This window comes from Mesoplodon densirostris, chromosome 5, assembly GCF_025265405.1.
Source record: "Mesoplodon densirostris isolate mMesDen1 chromosome 5, mMesDen1 primary haplotype, whole genome shotgun sequence".
In the NCBI taxonomy this organism is placed as follows: Eukaryota; Metazoa; Chordata; class Mammalia; order Artiodactyla; family Ziphiidae; genus Mesoplodon; species Mesoplodon densirostris.
Genome location: NC_082665.1, coordinates 76,969,477 through 76,993,856, shown reverse-complemented (window position 1 = coordinate 76,993,856; position 24,380 = coordinate 76,969,477). Strand labels below are relative to the sequence as shown.

At 41.0% G+C, this 24,380-nt stretch overlaps 1 protein-coding gene across 1 annotated transcript in view; it reads right to left on the bottom strand.

The window, feature by feature from the left end:
• Nucleotides 1–18,998, bottom strand: part of MRPL3 (mitochondrial ribosomal protein L3) — a 43,855-nt gene extending 24,857 nt beyond the window's left edge. The window contains exons 1-6 of the mRNA XM_060099030.1: nt 18,763–18,998; nt 17,579–17,763; nt 16,459–16,550; nt 14,456–14,554; nt 3,667–3,766; nt 2,006–2,066 (exon numbers count right to left, since the gene is read on the bottom strand). Coding sequence (XP_059955013.1) covers nt 2,006–2,066; nt 3,667–3,766; nt 14,456–14,554; nt 16,459–16,550; nt 17,579–17,763; nt 18,763–18,854 — 629 coding nt within the window. The 5' untranslated portion in view covers nt 18,855–18,998. The remainder of the gene's footprint in view (nt 1–2,005; nt 2,067–3,666; nt 3,767–14,455; nt 14,555–16,458; nt 16,551–17,578; nt 17,764–18,762) is intronic.
• Nucleotides 18,999–24,380: the final 5,382 nt, after the last annotated feature.

Sequence of the window (24,380 nt, the reverse complement as noted above, 5' to 3'; positions counted from 1 at the left end):
GCCGCAACTAGAGAAAGTCCTCGCACAGAAACGAAGACCCAACACAGCCAAAAATAAATAAATAAATGAATAAATAAATGTTAAAAAGTTAAGGCCCCTAGGACCTGTGTGCAATGGCCCGTATTTAAAAGTAGGCAGTAATAATGTGGAAGTGAAGAAATACCTGACCGCATTTAAGAAACTGATGCTGGATTTATCTGGTTTCCTCGGATATAAGAAACTGCTCTGTCTCAGTCACTATGATTCTAAGGTTAACCCAGAGCACCAGTGGGCCACTGTTCATTTTCAAAGGGTTCTCAGTCAGAATATTCCAAAAAGAAAACTGAGGCACATAAATCAGTGAAACTACCGTCTATGTTGATAGAACAAGAAACAAGAATGGACAAGAGCTGGGAAATTGCCTGGTGGTCCAGTGGTTAGGAATGGGCACTTTCACTGCTGTGGGCCGGGGTTAGGGAACTGAGATCCTGCAAGCTACATAGACAAGAGCTGATATCTGGAGTTAAGCTTAGCCTAGATCACGTGGATTCTAACAACTGATACTGAACAATTTATTTCTAATTTTTTTAATTTTAATTTTTTTATTTTTGGCTGAGTTGGGTCTTCATTGCTGCATGCCGGCTTTCTCTAGTTGCAGCTAATGGGGGCTACTCTTTTTTTTTTTTTTTTTTTTTTTTTTTGCGGTATGTGGGCCTCTCACTGTTGGGGCCTCTCCCGTTGTGGAGCACAGGCTCCGGACGCGCAGGCTCAGCGGCCATGGCTCACGGGCCCAGCCGCTCCGCGGCCTGTGGGATCTTTCCAGACCGGGGCATGAACCCGTGTCCCCTGCATCGGCAGGCGGATTCTCAACCACTGCGCTACCAGGGAAGCCCCTGGGGGCTACTCTTCATCGTGGTGCGTGGTCTTCTCATTGCAGTGCCTTCTCTTGTGGCAGAGCATGGGCTCTAGGTGCGCGGGCTTCAGTAGTTGTGGCACACAGGCTTAGTAGTTGTGGCTCGCGGGCTCTAAAGCAAAGGCTCAGTAGTTGTGGCGCATGGGCTTAGTTGCTCCACAGCATGTGGGATCTTCCCGGACCACGGCTCGAACCTGTATCCCCTGAATTGGCAGGCGGATTCTTAACCACTGAGCCACCAGGGAGGTCCCTAAACAATTTCTATATAAACATATTTAAAGGCTTGGTGACTTCATTCCATAGTGAGGTAACCTCAACTGATTTTTGAAAAACTACTTCTGTAAGATCTAAAGTTTCCTGGAGATTATCTAGCCAGTACTGGGCTTATCTTAACAGATGGTAAGATATTAAAAAAAAAAAAACTACAGTACCCCAAATACCACCACCCAACATAAGTATGATTCAAAGTCAGCATTTCTGTTAGAGTGAAAATTAAATGTTGATTTCTACCAAATTTGAACCCTTGTTTACACATGACAAAATATTTTGCTTTTATGGAAGAGGTCTCTTCTAGTGCCAAGAGATGATGCCACGCTGTTGAAGACGCCTAAGGTGTAATCCTATTTCTTCTTTCAGCTCATGATAGGATTTTAACACAGTTCCACAAATGCTTTATACAATTAGTTATCTTAGGGGAACCTTAAGCACAACTATCGCAAATAGTGCAAGATGTTTGTAATTTAACTGCTTCCTGTATCCTTCACCAACAAACTGTATGCCGCCTTTGGTCTTCAAACAGATGTGGGCCCAGCCCACAAGGAACCTGAGTTCCTTGTGGGAACTCAGTAATGGACCTTTCTCTTAATCCCATCTCAAGAAGCACACATCTCAGTTTAAAAGCTGTAACCCAAAGTGAACTCTTCACATACAACTAATTCGGTGCAATTTAAAAACCAGTACCATCAGTAACATTAAGGATTAGAGTCATGAATGAGAATAATGGTTACTTATCCTTTATTCACTGACTTTGAAAGGCTGCACTTCTTTCACTCACTCTGCTGTTTTTTAATATACAAGGAAAACAAAAGGAAAAAACCTGTTACGTGGACCTACGTTTTGGCCGTGACATCCACATATTGTCCTGGGCGAAAGTGAGCAGCATAAAGAGGAGTGCCTTTATGAAAAGAAAACAAAAAATCAGTATGAAATCAGCCCAAAAACAACTTCATTAAACATAAACTATATACAGGAAGACTTCTAGCTATCAGATTTCAAAATGTCAGGAGAGTCTCTTCTGCAATTTTAATTATTAGAAATGTCAACAATAAAATAATAAAACTGCTCAACAAATGTATTTTAATGGACTGTATGTAGGCTGAAGTATGGGGCACATGGTGCTGGAGTGGCCAACAGCCCATGGTCACTGGCACGCTTGTGCCTTCACAGAGGCCAACGTGATACTGGCTGAAACAGGCAACTCCTGTGACAACACTGTTCCTGCTGGTAAATACATGAGATTCTTGGTTGTTTCTGTGAATAACAATAATGTGAAGATGTATTTCCTATTTCAAATAAGAAAAATAAAAATAAGAGAATGACTCAAAAAACACTGGGGCTGGATCAAGTCTTTTTTTTTTTTTTCCTATTGGAGATAAGTTATCCAAAAATAGGAATCAACATTAACATCATCCAGTAAAAGACTTTTTTTTTAAAGCTGAAACCAATGTAGTAGAGAATGTAATCAAAAGCTATTTTTGTTTGTTTAAAACAGGGAGTAAAGTGCTGTAGGTTTAGTGTCCTTAAGGTAGGACCCAACGTGGATTTATATGGGCAGAGAAAAACCTTCATTTAAGAAAAAATAGGGGAGATTAAAAAGTGACCAAATTTCTATGAGGTTGAATGACCTGAACTGATGATATTTGACCATTTTTCACCCACACACAAAAAAATATCATATGGTTTGTGCTACAGCAAAAGTTAACGTGGACTTAATTTTTATACTTGTTAGTTTAATTCCATGTACTTTTACTTCAAAGATGAAAAACTTGCACTTCAAAAAATACCTTCAATTCTAACTTATATCAAGGCTGACTCTACCGCCCCTATTAATAAGGCCTATTGCAACTGTATTCTACTTCAAGAAATTCAGTTCAGGTATTAAAATATTAAATCTTAAAACACCCTTCTACAGTCTACTTGTTAGAGAACTCAAGTTCAAGAGATCAGGGAGCTTTTCTGAAGTTCAAAGACATCAAAATGCCATTAACTATATGAACCAATATAATCATACTGCCAAGTCTTACTTTTTGACATTCCATGGAGTAGGTAAAATACTTGGAAATTTTTAAGTAAGAATCTTTACATCAAGGTGCTATCGTCAGTCACTTTCTTGTTTCAGGCTACATTTTTTCAAATTATCCTATCTCAGTGAGGGTCTATTCTTCACTTAATAAAATGCCAGCCTACAAACAGTGAACTTCACAATTTAAAAGTTCGTTTATTTGGAGTGGCTTTTCCAAATGTGAAACTCTCTGTACGTTAAAAACAAAAGTGTTCCTCCCTCTTTCATGGAAAACAAAGAATTCTCTACAGTTCTTTCCACTTAAAAAAGAAGACTTGTTTGCCCCTAGTGATTAAATCAGATACAGTTCTATATTTAAAAATAAATGTTTGGGAGTTTATATTGTGAATTCAGCTTTATTGAAAGGGCTGACATTAAACAAATCACATATTTGGGTATTTTTACCTCCCTCTTCTCCCCGACCTCAGATTACCTGGCTTAATTACAGCATTATCTGTTACATTAAAGATTTTAACTTTCTGTTTTGGTGGCAATCCAAGTTCTCGGTAAAATTCCAATATAGATGTAGATTTCTAGAGGAAAAGCAGCACATATAAGTAACACATTAATTACAAAAAGCAGAATTTAATGCCTAGAGATCTAAACTAAGTTACTAACACTCCAGGAAAACAAATTAAAGAGCTTCCCCAATGAACAAAAGAGTACTCTATTGCCCTTATTTAAGGGAGGTGAGATTTTCATCCATCACACTCAGAATTGGCATAGTGTAGTTCATATAAAGAACTGGCATAGTGTAGCTCAAAGTATACGGGGAAAGACTCTTGTTCCACAGGAAAAGAAATACAGTCGTGCTCATATTTAGATTTTTTTTTTTCCTTTTCTTTTGCGGTACACGGGCCTCTCACTGCTGTGGCCTCTCCCGCTGCGGAGCACAGCTCCGGATGCGCAGGCTCAGCGCCCATGGCCCATGGGCCCAGCTGCTCTGCGGCATGGGGGATCTTCCTAGACCGGGGCACGAACCCGTGTCCCCTGCATCGGCAGGCGGACTCCCAACCACTGCGCCACCAGGGAAGCCCTCATATTTGGATTTTGACTGGAGACTGCCTGTATCAAGAACCCGAATCCTCGGAAATTTGACTCTTGTCTAATTTCCCTGCTATGTCCAAGCAGCTGGGAGAAAACATGACAAGTCACATTCAAATGTACAACCAGACTTCACAGTGAGTCCCAGAGTGGCCTGGCCAACCCACATTCCCCTGTTAAATACCTCTCACTCCCCAAGGCAGCTCCGCCACACCCTCTTAAAACCTCCAGCACTCTCCCCTCCTTCTCCCTGCTTTGAGCTGATAATGTTGCTTCTTATTTCACTGAAAAAAACGGAAGAATCGAGAGCCCTTCCCCAAGCTTTTACCACCAAATTAATCATCACACTCCCACCCCACTCCAGGTGCACAAGAGGCACATGGGCAGCTTTCAGAGAACACCAAGGCCAAGGCCTCAGCTTGGAGGCTGTAACTTCACCGGTCTAAGGGGGCATCCAGGTGTCAGCGTTTTTTCAGCACTCCATATGGTTCTGATGTGAATCTGGGACTGGGAACCACAATAACAGATGAACTGTCCATGTTCTTATTAAAGCCAAATCCTTCACTGTGTACTGACTTCTACCTCCTCTCACCTACTCAATGGCTTTACTCCTGAAACTGTCCCCACCATCTTCTGAATCAACAATTTCCCCCTTTCCACTGGAACTTTCCTAGGAGCATAAAAGAATCACAATAACTCACATTAAAACACAAACTTTTCCTTGGCCACATTATCTACTCCAGCTAATCTTTCTGTGCCTGCCCACGACAAGGCTTTCATCAGGGGCTTCCAGCCCCTCGTACTCAACGGAACGTGCTGGTCAAAATCACCAAATGCCCTAGTCACTACAAGCACTGCTTGGCATGGGCAGCTGCTCTCTCCTTGGAAGGCCTCCACTCCACTTCCAGCTACTACTCCCTGGTTCTTTCACAGGCTAATGATCCACTTTTCTAACATCCACCCCCAATTCTACTCTGAACTACAAATTCTTCTGCCCAATTGCCAAGTCAACATTTCACTTTGATGTCACACAATAACTCAAGTTTAACACATCTAAACTTGAACTCAACACGCCCCTGCCCCGCCAGGCCTGCTCTCCTCGTCTTCCCAATCTCAATAAACAGCAGCTCCATACTTCTGTTTAGACCAAAAATTCTATGGTCCCCTACAACTCTTCTCTTTCTCACATCCCATGTCCATCCATCAGCCACTCCTGTAGCCTCTATTTAAACACATAGCCCACATCAGCCATTTCTCACCCCGACCCCAGCCAGCCATATATTGTCTGGATTATTTCAGTAGCCTCCTATCAGGTCTCCAACTTCTATACTCCTGACCCCCTGGTATGTTCTCCATTCACAGGCTGGCATGATCCTTCTAAACTCAAGTTACGTTAGTCTCCACAATGGCCTGCATCTTGTGCAGAAGAATCGAGTCCTAAGTCCTCACCATGGTTTCCAAGGTTCTACACCACCTACTCTCCTCCCAGCTCGCCCTGCCTCGGGGACAATGTGCTCCTTACCAGTCTAAGAACTCACTAAACAACAGCCTCAGGTCCTTTGCACATACTGGTCCCCCTGCCTGAAATGCCATTCTGCCAGATTTTTTTCCCTTTACCTTTTCCTCTCCATAGTCTTAAACTGCCTATGCTATTTACAACTGTAGAAAATGTCTGCCTCACTATTATAGGTATACAGAATAACGACGTGACTTACACACATCATGGAAAGATCATCTCAATAAGTTTAGTGAGCATCCATCATCTCATATAGATAAAAAATTAAAGGAAAAGAAAACAAATTTTTTCTTTGTGATGAAAACTCTTAGGATTTACTCTTAACAACTTTCACATATAATGTACAGCAGTGTTAATTATATTTATCATGTTGTACATACATCCCTAATATTTACCTTATAAACTGGAAGTTTGTACCTTTTGACTGCCTTCATCCAATTCCCCCTCCCCCATCACCTGCCTCCGGTAACCACAAAACTGAAATCTTTTTCTATGAATTTGTTTGTTGAAGTATAATTGACCTATAACACTGTGAGTTCCTGGTGCAAAACAAAGTGATGCAATATTTCTATATATTACACAATGATCACTATTGTAAGTCTAGTTACCACCTGTCACATACACAGGTATTACGTAGTTACTGACTATATTCCCCACGCTGTCATACCCATGACTCATTTATTTTGCAACTGGAAGTCTGTACCTCTTAACCTCCCTCACCTATGTCTCTCCTCACGCCTCTGCCAGATTTCTGTATAATATGCTCCCTCACTTCATTCAGGTCTTCACCCAAATATCAACTTACCTTTCCTGATTATTCCACCTAAGATAGCACGACTTTCTGTCTCTTGTAATGCCCTCAGCACACTTTATTAATCTTCAAAGCACTTCCCTCCATCTGTCACAATACACATTTTTAAATTGTTTATCTTCTGTGCAATAGTTTCCCTGTCTCACCCCCAAGCCCACCAAAATGTAAGCTTCTAGAGAGCAGAGACTGTAGTGGCTGCTCCATCCCCAGCTCCTGGCAGGTCCTACTGTCTGCTCTTCCCTCCACCCCTGCTTTTTTGTTCTGCTATTGTAAATATCCTTGAATAGAAAATATCCTTGAATAGAAAACTTTATGGACAACTTATTTCCTTACCATAATGTCCTGTTGTCTTTCTTTTCTGTTTTAATTCTTAACTCTTGATATAGATACTGTAAGACTTACCAAAAAAGCTGTACCACTTCCTGATGTGAAGAGCCTCTTTCATGAGAATATAAGCAATAATATTTATCTTCCTGCTGTTCCCTCTCCCTCTGCTTCCCCGCTGATCGTAAACGAAGCACCTGCAGGACCCCAATGAGCCACAGTACTCTACGTATGCTTACCTGTGCCTGCCCATGCCAGTCTGTTGGCCTATAATCTCCCGACTATGTACTTCCCAAACTCACTGAAAGTCTGTTAAATACATGTCTAGTCCCAGGTCCAGTGATAAGCCACACTTATCTGAAGAACATGTATTTGAATATGCAGCAAACTTCAGGTACTTGCTAATTTCAGTTTGAAATAAGAACTGTGCCCCTTTATAACTTACTGAGTAGGCTGTCCTCAGCTGACATGAAATTGGGTGGCATTGGCCTATAAGCAGAGAACTTTAGTTTCTGGATCAGTCCACAGCCCCCCGAGAATCTCCCTGGAGCCCCCCAGTGGGACTGTGCAACAAATGCTGAACAGCTCTGCTCTGGATGTCCACAGAAGATTGCTCTCTACCTCACAGAGTTCCCTCGGGAAGCTATCCTTTCTTCCAACAGTGATAACATACATTCACTCCGGTCATTCTTTATGGTTTCACTTCCCATATGCTGAAATCTAAGACTGATATTCAACATCGCTTTTACCAAGGCCCCTGCTTTTCATCCTCAGTCATACTCATTTCTTCCACAAAAGCAAACACAAAAGTTCATTTAAAAATGTGGCTCCGGGCTTCCCTGGTGGCGCAGTGGTTGAGAGTCCACCTGCCGATGCAGGGGACATGGGTTCGTGCCCCGGTCTGGGAGGATCCCACATGCCGCGGAGCGGCTGGGCCCGTGAGCCATGGCCGCTGAGCCTGCGCGTCCGGAGCCTGTGCTCCGCAATGGGAGAGGCCACTACAGTGAGAGGCCCGCATACCGCAAAAAAAAAAATGTGGCTCCTTGAAAAAGAAATAAAAGAAATCCAGACTGGAAGGGAAGAAATAAAACTATCACTGTTTGCAGATGACATGATACTATATATGGAAAATCTTAAAAGATGCCATCAAAAAAACTATTAGAATAAATGAATTCAGTAAAGTGGAAGGATACAAAATTAATATATAGAAACCTGTTGCTTTTCTATGCACTAACAATGAACTATCAGAAAGAGAAATTCAGAAAACAATCCCACTTGCAATTTCAAATTATCAAAAAAAAAAAAATACCTAGGAATAAATCTAACCAAGGAGGTAAAAGACCTCCTACACTTGGACAACTAAAAGACACTGATGAAAGAAAGTGAAGATGACAGAGAAATGGAAAGATATACCATGCTAATGGACTGGAAGAATTAATACTGTTAAAATAGTCATACTACTCAAGGCAATGTAAAGATTTAATGTAATCCCTATCAAAATACCAATGGCATTGTTCACAGAACCAAAACAAAAAATCCTAAAATTTGTCTGGAAACAGAAAAAATAGACAAAACAATTTTGAGAAAGAAGAACAAAGCTGGAGGTATCATGCTCCCTGATTTCAAACTATACTACAAAGCTACAGTAATCAAAGCAGTATGGTACTGGCACAAAAAGAGACACATAGATCAACAGAACAGAATAGAGAGCCCAGAAATAAATCCACACTTAAATGGTCAACTAATCTATGACAAAAGAGGCAAGAAAATACAATGGGGAAAAGACAGCCTCTTCAATAAATGTTGTTGGGAAAACTGGACAGCTACATGCAGAAGAATCAAACTAGACCACTTTCTCATATCATATACAAAAATAAACTCAAAATGGACTAAAGACTTAAATGTAAGACCTGAAACCATAAAACTCCTAGAAGAAAACATAGGTAGTAAAATCTTTGACCTAGATCTTAGCAAAATGTTTTTGGATCTGTCTCTTCACGCAAGGGAAACAAAAGCAAAAATAAATAAATGAGACTACGTCAAACTAAAAAGTGAAAGAAACTATTAAGACAAAAAGACTACCTACTGAATGGAAGAAGATATCCACAAAAGATATATCTGATAAGGGGTCAAAATCCAAAATATACAAGGAATTCATACAATTTGACAGCAAAAGAAACCCAATAACCCAATTAACAAATAAGCAGAAGACATGAATAGACATTTTTCCAAAGACATACAAATGATCAAGACACTTGAAAAAACATGCTCAACATCACTAATCATCAGGGAAATGCAAATAAAACCACAATGAGATATTGCCTCCCACCTGTCAGAATGGCTATTATCAAAAAGACAAGAAATAACAAGTTTTGGAGAGGATGCGGAGAAAAGGGAACCCTTGCGCATGGTTGGCAGATATGTAAATTGGTGCAGCCACTACGGAAAACAGTATGGAGGTTCCTCAAAAATTAAAAATAGAAATACCATATAATTTAGTTACTCTATTTCTGGGTATTCTTCCAAAGAAAACAAAAACACGAATACGAAAACATATATGCACATCTATGTTCATCACAGTGTTATTTACAATAGCTAAGATACAAAAGTGACCTAAGTATCCAACGCTAGATGAATGGATAAAGATGTGTATATGTGTACACACACACACACACACACACACACACACACACATGCACATCTATGTTCATCACAGTGTTATTTACAATAGCTAAGATACAAAAGTGACCTAAGTATCCAACGCTAGATGAATGGATAAAGATGTGTGTATATGTACACACACACACACACACACACACACACACACACACAATGGAATATTACTCAGCCATGAAAAAAAGAAATCTTGCCTGCAACAACATGGATGGGTCTAGAGGATATTATGCAAAGTGAAATAAGTCAGATGGAGAAAGACAAACACCATGTGATTTCACTTATATGTGGAATCTAAAAAACAAATGAACAAAGGTAACAAAACAGAAACAGACTCATAGATACAGCGAACAAACAGGTGGTTATCAGAGGAGGATGGGGTGGAGGGGATGAGTGAAACAAGTGAGGGAGGTTAAGAGGTAAACTTCCAGTTACAAAATAAATGAGTCAGGAGGATGAAATGTACAGCATGGGGAATATAGTCAATAATATTGTAATAACTTTGTATGGTGACAGATAGTAACTGTGAGGATCATTTTGTAACGTACATAAATACTGAATCACTATGTTGTGTATCTGGAACTAAGTGTTTTAGGTCAATTAAACTTCAATAAAAATTTTAAAAATGTGGATCCTTAAAATTATTCTCCTGATGTACTGGATTCAGATTTATTAAATTTTAGAACAGACTTCAATTTTATTTTTGACCTTCACCTATTCCATCTGGTAATTTAAAAACATTATTTTATTAATATTGATTTTTAAGTATTCCAGGAGGCTTATGAGAAAAATCCTGTACTTTTTTCAGTAATACAAAATGGACAAGATAAACATCTTGACTAAGTAACTACAGACTGAGACATAAAAAGGACAAAGGTAATACATACTTCCTGATTATCTTCCAATTTCACTAAAAGTGAATAATTTTTTTCTTTTAAAATCAAAATATCATAAAACTAATTGGGTATCTGTCCTGAGAAAAACCAGATGTTCAAGTTGAGTTGAGTCAACAGCAGCGTAACAAAGGGCTTTTTATCCCTCTAACTTCCAAATAAATGATTTCAAAAGGCAATTTAAAAGACTGACAGCAGAGTCACACTTGGATAATCCTATCTATGAGGTTGCATTTTTTTCCTCCCTCTTCAGAGTTCTCTGCAATTATCCTCCTCACAATTAAAATGTTTCTCTGCTCCTAAGATGAATTGATTTAACCAACTTTAAGGCCACTTAGCTTCCTTATTCAAAAACACTATGTACCACATCAGTTTTTATTTATTATAAGGTACACAAATAGCAAAAGCAAAGCAGTCTAGTTTCTTGGAGGCATAAATTCTTTACAGATTAAAAAAAATAACATTCTAGCCTTATTAAAAATAAAACTGATTCAATCAACTCATTTTAGAATGCTTAACTATTTAATATTACCTATTCATAGGTGTCTCTTCTCTCTCTCAAACCCTCTATAATCAATCTACCTGCAGTTTCCCTGAGGGTTACAATGAAAGTTTGTATACTTTTAGTTTCAAAAATCTTTTTCCTTTCTGAACCAAAATGCTTTACTTATAAAGAATTCTAGGACTTCATTTTCACAACCTATTCTGATGAAAGGTCATTCAAAGACAAAACTTTTTTCTTAATATTATAATACATGACCTCTGGTCCTAGAAAAACAATATCTTGAAGAATAAAAGGGCCTCTGTAGCACTTCTATACCAGAGTAGTGAACAGTTTTAAAAGTTTATGTCAGATAAGTGGTTAAAATTCACCACAGGATAAGAATTACAGCATCCGAATCACGCTGCTGTGCTATATATTCATTGGTGAGATAAAGCTTAAGGTATGAAGACCAGAGTCTCAAACATGAAAGTAGAAATAAAAGTACTATCATTTCTGTAATAGTTTAGTTATTATGTTATGTTATGTTATTTATTTATTTGCGGTACGCGGGCCTCTCACTGTTGTGGCCTCTCCCGTTGCGGAGCACAGGCTCTGAACGCGCAGGCTCAGCGGCCATGGCTCACGGGCCCAGCCGCTCCGCGGCATGTGGGATCTTCCCGGACCGGGGCACGAACCCGTATCCCCTGTATCGGCAGGCGGACTCTCAACCACTGTGCCACCAGGGAAGCCCTAGTTATTATGTTAATAAGACTTCATCAAGAAGAGTATCTTTATCACTAAGTAAAATAGAATAAATTGAGCTGACAAGTTCATTTTTGGAAGGGAACTTTTGCTTTTTCTTAAAAACTAAAATATTTGAGAACCAACGTGAGACTTAGAACTGGGAGAGAATTCAGAGACGATCAAGTCCAATTCCTTGTCTTCATGGGTAAGAGAATGGCTGTTCAAAAAGGTGGAGTGAAGGAGCTACTGGCAGCCACAGAAGAACTCAGCTCTTCGATCCCACGTCCACTCATTTCCCACTACCGCACAGTCCCAAGGGAGTAATGTTCACAAATCCGCTGGAGCAGAATGGATTATCCCAACAAGACACCTGACTTACAAATACCAAGGCTGTAGAGTCATAAATTTACAAAATCGGTAATGAAATAAAGATGACAGTGCTAGTCCTAACAAAAACACAGAAATACAATGAATTAGAAAACAGAGGTGTCTATCAAACTAAAGAATTGTTCACATGATTCACAGGAAGTTGGGCAAATATTTACACACTTAAAAATTCAAACGTTTGACATTTAAAAAAAAATGTTTCCCGGGTTTCCCTGGTGGCGCAGTGGTTGAGAGTCCACCTGCCAATGCAGGGGACACGGGTTTGCGCCCCGGTCTGGGAAGACCCCACATGCCGCGCGGAGAGGCTGGGCCCGTGAGCCATGGCCGCTGAGCCTGCGCGTCCGGAGCCTGTGCTCCGCAACGGGAGAGGCCACAACAGTGAGAGGCCCGCGTACCACCAAAAAAAAAAAAAAAAAAAAAAAAAAAGTTTCCCAAAATATCACATTGTGCTTTTAATTATCGTGGTATTATCTGAACCCTGTAATTATTAGGCAATAAACTGTCAGGAATACCAGATATTACTATGAAGCCTTAATGAAAAATAAACTAACTATACTACCATAATATGCAAAAATAGCTAAGTCCTCTAATACTTACGAGATAGGCCTATTAAACCATAGGACTCCAACCAGCGCCAATTTGCTGATCAGTATATACTTATAGGACAATTCCACCTGGATTTTCTGAAACACTTTAAACACGTCTTTCCTCCAAAGCATCCCTTTCCTTGTCCCTGTCCCAGGTCATGGCATGAGCACTGACCTGCTGGGTTCTCTTCCCACACGCTCACACTCACCTGGTCTTTTATAATCCCTGCCTCTTCCAAGCCCAATGCAACTGCTCTGGGGCAAAAGACTTTTATCAACTCTCCCTGAGGGCTTAAAACAACCTCCTAAATGTCCTCCCTGCACCTGGCATCTTCTAATTTAGTTAACCATGATAACAATTTGACCACTGCCCTGGTTAAAGAATTCAGAAAGTTCCTCAAAGTTTACATGATGAGGTCTAAACGTGTTAGCCCTCCATCCTGACAACCCCACCTGTCACACCTTTATCACATTCTCCCCGACTGCACACTAAGATCCAGACATACGGGCCCTCCTCTTCCCAAGCACCAATGCTCTTCCATGCATCTGCTTCTGCAGAGCCCACTCTGCCTGGCATGCCTTCAGCACCCACCCTCCTTTCTGGTCTCCTCCCTGTGAAACCTCCTAAGATTTCCACAAGCAGAACTGGACAATGTGCTTGTTGCAGTTATAGTACTGTGTTGAGATAGTCAATTTATTAGTCCACCTTCCCTATGTATTCCCAAAGGGTGGATATCAATACACAATTAACAAAGTAAGGCTTTCAGAGTCTAACTGTCACTCTACCTCTTATTGGTGGGTGTCCCTGAGGGAGTTACTTAACTTCGTTATCTTTAGAGTCTGAAAAAGTAAGTTAATAAATGTAAAAGACTTAATGCCTACATACCCAGCATGTAATAAGTGCTCAAAAGTTAACTATGACGAGGAAATAGGAGGCAATCGAGAAACACTTGTTAGTTTTGACAGCTGCACAGAACAGGTTGTCTCCTAACTTTCATTCATGTTCATTTCATAATTTATAATGGAAAAATGTTAATCTAGAGACAAGCAACGTTTTAGTAAACCTAAAGATGTTTTAGCAGCCATTAGTGAAAACCATCACCATTTCTAGAAAGGCATTCTCTGCTTTTAGTCATCCCCAAACCCCCCAAAATACTAATTGTGCAGATTTTTTCACATTTAAACTATAAACTCAGTATTCTGTTAGTATTCTACTTGGGAAATACACTTTATTCAGAAAAATCTGATGTGACTTCATACACAGCTTTCTTCCCAATACTGAAAACTTCTAATATATGAAAAATTAATCCTCACATGCTGTTGGAGTCAGGAGTTGAGACAATTTAGGAAAAAAATGAAATTAAACATAAAACAACCACAAAATAATCAAATAGCTACCATCTTTTGAGTGTCTGTTACATGCCAAGCACACGTGAAAAGTCTCACGTAATCCTGGTACCAAACCTCTTAGGTAAGTAGTATTTTTATCCACATTTTACATCTGGGCAAATACTGAAGCTTAGAAGGTGAAGTTACTTGTTCCAGAGAGTGAAGGGAGATACTGGAGCAAACTCAAAGTCTCCCAGACTCCTGGGGTCAGTGGCTCTAACAGACTGCCTCCCCGCAAATCCACAGTTCACCTCCTGAGCAAGTCTGTGGCTATGGAATATCCTCAAAACTTAAAGAATTCAGAATCTCAAAGAATTCAGGTCTAAAACTAATGAAATGCACTATTCTAGGAATGAAAGTGCACCCTTACATGGAAACGTGATACAGTTTTTCCTCCTACAGTCAGGGCTGCCATTTTTCCATTATGATTTTCCTTTGGAGTGTATTTTAGGACGTGACAGTCTTGTACCTAAAAAAACAAACATAAAAAAACTAAGTATGTGCCAGGACCCATGTTAACATTACATACCAGCCACACTGAGGCCCTCGGACAGTTAGCAATTCCCTAAAGTTTCTTATCTCACCATCCCTCTCATACCACCCACACTCTTAAAAAAACACTGTCAAATACTGAATACAACGCAAACAGAGAAGTGCTTAAAACACAAATATACAAGATGAGTATTTATAAAGAAAATATGCATGTAACCAGTATGCATTGTCAAAAACCCCCCAAACCTCTGTGTCTCTTCCCAATTCCCCCCTCACACCCATTCCTCCTCCCCACCCTTTTTACCCCTAGAGCAGTGGCTCTCAAAGTGTGGTCCCCAGGCAAGCAGCATCAGTCACCTGGGAACTCTGTGAAAATGCAGGTTCTCAGGCCTCAGCCAGGACCTACTCAATCAGAACCTGTGTTTTATAAGCCCTCCAGGTGATTCTGAGGTAAAGCCTGAGAAGAACTGTCCTAGAAATAACCACCTCTCTTGACATTTATGGTAATCATTTAACTTTTCATTATAATTACTACCTTTGAAAGTATTGTTTAATCCTATAGTTCAGTGCTGCCTGTTGAACCTTTATGTAAATGGAGTCAGACCACATATACTCCTCCATATTTTCCTGCTTTCACTCAAGATTCTATTGGTAAGCTTCTCCCATACTGTTGTGTGCGGCTCTATTCTGTCCATTTTCACTGTCACCCAGCACTCCATCATGTAAATACACCATGATTTATTTACCCATTCTACCATGATGGACATGGGAGTTATTTCTACTTTTGGAGTATTAAGAGTAATGCTGCTATAAATCAACTGTTCACGTTTTCTAGTAACACTCAGGAGTGGAACTGGGAGACCACAGGTTCACGTACCTCAACTTTTCCATAATGCTAAACTATTTCCTGAAGCAGCTGTACCAATTTACAATCCCCCCCATCATTCCTAAAAGCTCCTAAAGTTCTGTAGAGTTCCAGAAACTATAATCCTTTCCTTGATCATTCAGAGTCAGTAAAAACTTACTAAGGGCTTACAGGCCACCTGTGCCTGTCAGCACTGGAAGCACTTACATGCATGAGGTCTCATTTTACTCCCCATCACCTGCCTAAACGCTTGTCTAAGGCTTGACTCCAATATGAACTGAGCTGTTCAAAGTGATCTGGGGAATGCAGGTCTCAACTTTATCAGTGATCTTTTTATAATAATGATAAAGACAATAACAGCTAACATTTATTGGACATTTAATATTGTTTTAAATTTTAAGTGCTTGACATTTAGCATCTTGTGCAAGCCTCACAATAACCCTTTGAGAGAGATCATAGTGATTTCTTCTACAAAATAAAATTATTCTTTTACAGATAAGACACAGTGCTCCAAGGAACACAGCTAGAAAATGGCAGAACCAACATTTGAGGTATTCTGGTTCCAGGGCCTACATTCTTAACCCTCAGAGCTTAACCTTATCTCAGAGAACAAAATGCTGCTTCCCCAGACAAAAGTGTTACATTCTGAGTTAGTAAAGAGATCAAAATTACAATTTTGAATTGAAAGAACTCCATAAATGAAAATAAGATGGGACTGAGATTTTCTTCTGATTATGAATTTAACTAGTAGATCTGTAAGAAGCTAGGTTACAATTTTTTTTTAAATTAATTGCCCCAGTTATCCCAATGCCAGTATAAAGAAAGCCACCACTCAGGCATGAGAGAGAACATTCACTGACACCATCAGAAGTAAAGCTCTTTTACAGTATCTATGCTCGACTTTATCTCTTCTTCACCACACAGTCAAATGTTTCAGGATACAAATATTGCCCATTTAGGTTTGCACAAATAGATCTCAGCACACACATAGATTTGTTACATCTTCTGTTTCTTACCTGAAGTAATGTGACCACATGCTTCTGACCACCTTTGGTCCATAAGGGCATCATGCCTAACTTCAGTGCAATAAGGCCTACTCTAGAGGAACCTGGCAATTAAAAACAAATCAATATTCACACAGACTTTTCAACATTTGTCAACACGATACAACGGTATTTCCTAAATTTTGCTTTCATATAAGGAGCAAGCAGATAAGAAACATGCTGATATATTCATACAGTAAAACACAACTGTTCCTTACAGATATAAATGCCTTCAGCCATGCCTGACATAATATACTGGTACTCAATGAATCTCTGTAAAATAAAAAATATAAGAAAACCATACAAAATAAAGAAAATAGTTACACTGATATATTCTGGTATTTAAAATAGTGGTATTAGTAGAGGGCATGATAAGTTCATCATTATGCTTTGCTTTCCTAATATCAATTCATATCCAACCTCATTAATTAGGAAACAAGTACTACTCAAATTCTAAGGAGTTAGCTGGAGTTACTGAGATGGCACGAGCGGTCATGTTGCTAAAATATGTCAGCATCCACCACGACACTTAGACTGGTTGCATAAATTGATAACGTTGCTCCACTAAGATAGCCATTAAACAATTCAACAGCCACAATAACCGCCAACCAACGACAACTCCATGAACAGGAAAGGCCTTATGCTTTTTGGTCTGGCCGCACATGGATTTAGCACTCTACCAGGCACATAGAGGGGTTATGCTTAGCAGGCGGCGTGGAGTGGCAGAATACCCCAGCTACAAACGTCTGTGTGATACATTACAGTTTAGATCACACTATTCCAGCTTTTCTTCCCTGATTTATTTTATATTATTTTTCATCTGAAGAAAACAAGAAAACGTTTGCAGAACAATTCTCTTTTCACCTACAAAGCAGTTTCTTGAGGAAGTCTTGATGATCATCAGACATTTACTAACAGTAGACTAGGATGCTGGAAATATACTTGCAAAGCAAACCACAACGAAACAGACACACTTAAGACATGAAAAATAAATTAAAGAGATGATAAATTGATTCAGAAGTCACTACGATTTTAAACGTGCCAGCCAGACAGTAATTAGGCGATGAGAACACAACATATACAAAATAACCACCTGGTTCCCAAGGATGCATAGGCCACGGCTCATCTTTCAGAGGACAGAGTTTACTTGCTAATTGGGCTTTATTTTCATCAGAGACCAACTGCTTAACAAAGGGAACGTTTTCTTCAGAAAGATGCTCATCCCACCAAGTACCACTTTTGCCATGGAGACTTCTAACCAAAAGCCAGATGTCTGTTCTGTAAAAATAAAAATTAGAAAACAAAGCACAATTCAAAAGGTTCCCCACTTAATGTACAGAAGGGAGGTCACATGAGTTGGAAAGTGTAGTCAGGGCCTTTGGAAAGGGTCTGGATTCTGTTCTAGTTTTTTCCCTGACATTCCTCATGATAATAATGGGGCTCATATTTCAACTGTTAATAGTTACCCTGGAGGAAAAGTTCTTCCTCTTCTCCTCTGGGATAAACAGATTTCGAACAGAGTAGTCCTATGTAGACAAAAGAAGCCGCAGGTCCACTAGAACACGTACGTTAACAGTTTACATCCAGTAGAGGTGACAACATGTGGTGTTACTGATCTTTCTCTGATAAACCCCTGTAATGACATGGCCTTGGCTCTGAGTGGTGAAGAAACTGGGTGTGCAAATTCTAAAATCCATAAAAGACATGACCTGTGACTAGCTGAACACACCAAGATAGACCTTACGGGACGGAGGTCAGGAAAGAGATGTGTAATTCTTGCCAGGAGGGTCAGAAAAGAAGTAAATCTTCCTGCGATCTATCTCTTTTGTAGGCAGGTAGATACATCCAGGCTAGAGTCCCAATTTTTCACTTATTAGTTAAGTGACCTTGGGCAAATCACTTTTCTCTAAGCTTCCCTTTTACCTGCAAAACGGAATAATGATAGGACGGGAAAATGATGGTATCTGTAAAACGGATGATAGCAGCTCTAACGTGAGGCTACATGACCTAAGGAGCCTAATGTTCCTAAAAGAACATTTATTACAGAGTAAACGCTCACTAATTGGCAGATGATATTATTGCTATTGGTAATGCTTGTTTTAATGCTCATCATCATTAAAAAGCAAAAAAACCCACCCCTCCAATCCTTCAAAGGGCACGTCCTTAGAGCAATGATTCTTACTCTTCAGGCCTGGACGGAACCCCCTCCTACCCCGCGCCGGGCCAGGCCACAGGTGCAGGGACCACCCCGCACCCTCGTCTCTCCTCCGCACCCACCTGTTCTCCGAGCCCCGGGCAGCGCTCAGGCCGCCCGCGCCGCGGTCCAGCACCCGGGCGCCGGTCCAAGCCAGCAGCCTCCAACCGGGCATGACTAGGCCGGGAGGGCGCAACCCCTTCACCTCCGGGCGCCCCGCCGCTCCGCTATCAGGGCGTCCCAGCGGCGGCGACCCAGTCCGCAGAGCCCTCCCGAACCGTCCAGCCGGCCGCCCCCCACTGCCCTTCCGGACGAAGAAGAGCTGGAGGAGCCACTTCCGGTCCGTTCGCAAAGCGCACCGGTGCCGAGGTGAGCCCCGAGAACTAGAGTTCCGCCTCCTGAATAGTCCTACGTCGGGATCGAGTCGGCTACGGAGGGTGGGGTCTGACTGACTCGGCTCTCCAGGGGTGGAAAAAAAAAGGATGCTCGGAGTTTAAACTTTAGGAGAATGAGGCGAACTAGGGACAGGGTTCCAAAGGAAACGAAATCACTTCTAAGTAATGCCTGTTGTGGGGCAGCTCATTGTACTAAGCAGCGCTTGATAATCTTATATTGACTTACGTTCAAAACAGCCCTGAAGGGAGGTTGTTATTTTTATATTATAAATGAGGGCACACAGACTTAGAGTTTTGGTGCTGGTCCAAAGTAGCACATCCGGCAGATGGGCAGAGTCAGCACTGAAACAGGGTTGGCATGTACTAGTAGAATATGGCCAAGTTAATGATGTGTGACTTCCAGGGGTGGATCATAAAAGGTATTGCTACTGTGTCTTGGGCTCTTGGACGGCTCCCTATGGGGAAAGCCAGCGGTCATGTCCTGCAGACACTCAAACAGCCCTGTGGAGAGGCCCATGTGAAAAGGAACCAATTTTCCAGCTAGGAGTGAACCACCTAGGAAGGGGATCCTCTGGTCCCAGGCAACCTTTCAGATGATTGCAATTCATGAAAGACTTTGAGCCTGAACCACCCAGCCAAGGAACTCATGGGTTCCTGACCAGAAGAAACTGCCACAGAGAATAAATGATTACTCTCATTTTGAGGCACTAAATAGATACCTAATACACTTTAGGTGCAAATAAACCTAATCACCATGGATGTATCTTGGGCATTCATTCTATTACTCCAAAAGTTTGTTTCCTTCTTTGTCAAATGTGTGTTTGTAGAAATTCAGAAATAAAAACTTAAAAGTTTAGCTATTTCAAGACCCTCTTTTATTCAAGATCTGGCTACCCTAGCTTAAAAAGTCCAGGCAATGGTCAATTCCTGGTAACTACTTGGGCTGTTCTCTAAAAATAAAAATTAGAAAACAAAGCACAGTCTCTAAATGTTTGCTTTGTTTTCTCATCTTAGCCTGGCTTTCCAGTTATTTGAGAATAGCCCTTTATTTAACAAGCATGTCTTGAGGTGTGCTGTATGCAAGAAGCTGGGAATAAAAAGACGTGCCTACTACTGCCAGTGGCTAGCATTTCTTGTGCATATAGTATGCTCTTATATGTGCTGAGTATTGTGGAAGCCCATTAGTCAGAGACCACCAGGGGCACGCCCAAACTCAAACAAGGTTAAGTTTAGTTAGCTTGCTGCAGCAAGAGAGAGCATACACCTGAGGATGTCTCTATACAAACGAGTTATAAGATTTGGACTTATGCTGGGTGGCATCAGGAAAACAGGGACTTGTTTTGGAATGGATGCTATCAAGGACAATTGAGCATTTGGGCGTCTCAATAATTTTGTTCTGGAGGAACGAAGGACAAAGTGAGACTAGGGATGATGATGATGAGGGAGCAGAAATCACTCAGATGAAGGAACTGTTAGTCATTTTGTAGCTGGGGTGTGACCTTGGGTGTGTTCTGTTAGAAGTATTGTGTTGACATTCCATTATAAATTAAACACCGCAGTATGATTCCTAATGGGATTCATGTTCACTCTTTCAGTGTATTTCCTCACTTGATCTTTATGATAACCCCATGTGATAATACTATAATTATCTCCATTTTACAATTGAGAAAATAAACACAGAGAGTTTGCACAACACAAGTTCACTCAACTAGTAAGGGCCAAGATTTAAATCTCAGCAGTGTGCCCACAGAGCCTGTGCTCTCAGCCATTCTGTTTCTTTGATTCTGTAAGACAAATGTGTTATTACTCTTCTGTTGGAATTCCTCTATCACTAAGAGGAAAATTGGTAAGTGATCCTATCACACACTGTGGTCTGTGAGGCCTGAGGAGTCAGCCATTCAGTCTAACTTTGCCCCTAGTGCCAAAACTCTCCTGGTCCATAATGGCAACCTTGAGTCAATGAAATCCTTAGCAGACGCTACTGCTGAACCGAATCAAAGCAAAACATGCTTTGTCTGCTGTCACACAGCACACATCTCCTGATTGCCAGCTGGGTCTGGGAGGTATCATCTTACTTGATTTAGTCACTACGGAGTGCTGCTAATTCACAAGGACCAGTCCAGTTCTCAAGCGACCCAGCCAGGTCTCCTTCAGGGAGCTGAGCTCAAGCTTCCCAGCATTTCTAATGTCATCCTTCAGAGACCACCCTGGACCCTGGGACCCTGATATCAGCCTCTCTGGGACTTCCGTTTCTCACTGGAGCAAAGATAGCCCCCATTATCTCCCTTTAGTGCTACCATTCTGTAATCCTTGCTCCTCTAATTCAGACCAAAGCTGATGTAATAAATGTTCACTTCTGAACTTCTAAAGCCACGGCCAACAAAAGAGAACCATCTTAGAAGGAGTAGGTTTCAAACCAAGGATTTATTGGAAAGTATCTTTTTCATGTGTTCCTGCCTTTAGGCCCTTCAATTAGTTCTTACACTGTTTGTGATATGTCCTGTTTGGTTGGCTGCTTGCAGAATGATACATTTTTCATTGCTGATTAGTTTATATTTTACATTCCTTTATGCTATCTCTTAGCTCATAACATGCCTTATATTTGAAATTAAAAATTGTTTTGAGTTTAAACTTCTAATTAAATTATCCTTGGCTTTCTTCCATTTTTCTAAAGTTGTGAGAATTTAGCATATTTTAAAATTGGTAGAGATTTTATGAAAGTCTGTTGAGCATTAGGTGGGAAATAGATTAAATGAACTTTAGGAAATTTTGAACTTTGAAATCCCATTGCTAATTAGAATAGAAAATTTAAATGGCCATATTGCAGAATCAGTAAGAAGACGAATTCTGCCTCAATGTCCTCCAGTAAGACTAAATTACAATTTTCAATTTCAGTATAAAGCTTTTAAAAACATAGTTTTTTATTTATAAATCCTAATTCTCCCACAGATTTTAGGGTTCCAAGAGCTGATCAGCATGGAAGCACATTTGTCTTGAAACCTAAAAAGGAAGAAGAAAAAGAGGAGGAGGAGGAGGGGGAAGAAGAACCAGCACCAGCATCAGTGTGACCATGTGGTGATGTGGGTTACAGTTTCCCAGCAGTCTGTCCTTATACTCAGAATGGTTCTGAAACTTAATGTAATTAAACCCATATACATTTCTTTACAGTTCTCTGATGGCTGAACAAAAATGTTGGTGGCAGACAGTGGAGCATCACACACCCAAGGACCAGATGCTTTCAGTCAAGGGCGTCTCCTTCCTCCTGGTCTTCTCCAGATGCTGTGTAGTTCTGATGGCTGAAATGTAGCTCTAGACCAATGAATACTCTTGTTATCTGGAGCCATGGTCGTGGTCCTGTCTGAGCCCAGAAGATACAGAGTCTTGAGAAATTCTAGAGAATGAGTTCATTTGGGATTTTGATTATAGTTGGAAAGGGTCCCATAAGAATGAGACATAACCAACACTTAAATTGTGCTAAGTGGAAAGCACTGCTCTAAGTGCTTTTCAACTCACTCCTCACCTATGAAGTATGTACTACTATTCTCATCCTCATTTACAGATATGGAAATTGAGGCACAGGGAAGATAAGCAGCTCATCCAAGGTCACAAACCATAAGTTTATCAAGTAAGTCATGGAGCCAGGAGTTGAACCCAGGCAGGCTGACTCCAGAGTCCAGTGCTTTACTGCTCTGTTGCACTGCCTCTCACCCAAGAGAAGAAAAATGTGCATCTGAAGGGTAACAGTTGAATTATTCCTTGAGGGGAGGGTAAGAGTCCCCAGGAGCAGAATAGAGAAAGGACAGCCTAGGAAGAAAATGTAGTTCCAGTTACTGTTGCTGGGTAATAAATCACCACAAACTTTTTGGCATAGAACAACCACTATTTAATTTTTTGTATGCCTCCTGTTGGTTGAGAATTCAGAAAGGGCACTGTGGGGACAGCTTGTTTCTGCTTCATGTTCCATGAGATGTCTCAAAGACCAGGTGTGATGTCAGCTGTGGGGCTGAAATCATTTGAAGGTGCCTTCACTTCATGTCTGGTGTTTGATGCTGCCTGTCAGTCAGGACCTCAACTAGGCTGTTCTCTGGAACACCTATATGTGGTCCCTCCATGTGGCTGCTTGGGGTTCCTCACAACATGAGGGTTGGATCCCAAGAGCAAGCATCCCAAGAGAACCAGATATAAGCTGTGTTACCTTTTATGACCTAACCTCAGAAATCACATGTAATTACTTCGCTTCAGACACAGCTGGCCCAGGTTCAAGGAATAGAAACCCATGCCTCAATGTGAGCATTGAGTCACATTGTCACATGGGATGGGAGACATGGTTACCACCATCTTTAGAAAGTATAGTCTGCCACAAACACCATGAGTGTGTCCCTGTGAAAGGATAGAATTGCATCTAGGCAGTTGCAGGGATTGATCAATTGCTGATTGACCAATACTGTGACAGGTCTCCCTTGTGAAAATGTTTCAGATTATGTCTGGCTGGAAAGAAAATAAGATTTATTCCAGATTTTATTCTGCTTCCTAGTACAACTTTTTGGTAAATATCTAGTATTTCCTCTATTCGGAGAGACAAAGGCCAGGCTTGAAGGACTGTGGGTGTCCAGGAAGAGTTGAATATGACCCAGCATGAACAGCACATTCTGGGACAGAAGAGGAGATTGACCATCAAACGGTTGAGCCACTGACCCTAAATGCCCTTCAAGTGGTGCCTATGCCCCCTAGTTGCAAGGACTGGGCAGCTGAGGTGGGTCCACGAGGGGTGGCCGGCTTCAGGGGCAGGGAGGGCACTGCCAAGCTGCTCAGGGGTCAGGTAGTGACAGCGGTTCCTCCCTCTGTGGTATTTAGACTCCAACCAGGCCTAGCAGGATTGTCATGGCAACTCACCTGTCTGCACCGCTGAGCTGAAACAGGATTCCCTTAGTAACCAAGGAGCCCAGAAGATGATGCTTAAAATAATCTTTTATGCCCAGGCAGAAATGCCTTTGCAGTTTTAACCATGAAACATCATGAGGCATGACTTTCACTTCCACTTTATTTCAAAATGGAACAAAATGGCTTTTAAAAGCAGGAATTTCCACCATGGGCCAAATGCTGTCTTTGCTCCGCAAAGCATGCATCCTGCTGAAACCAATGAGCATCACACCCAAGTTACTGAGAGGAGACACTGGTCACTATTATATAAATTACCTTCAAATAGGGCAGGCCATCTCTGGCTGAAATCACTGGGCTTCATCTGATCTGTTTTGTATTTCCTATTGAAGTCCCAACAAGTCTCTCAGTAGGGCAAATAGTTACGT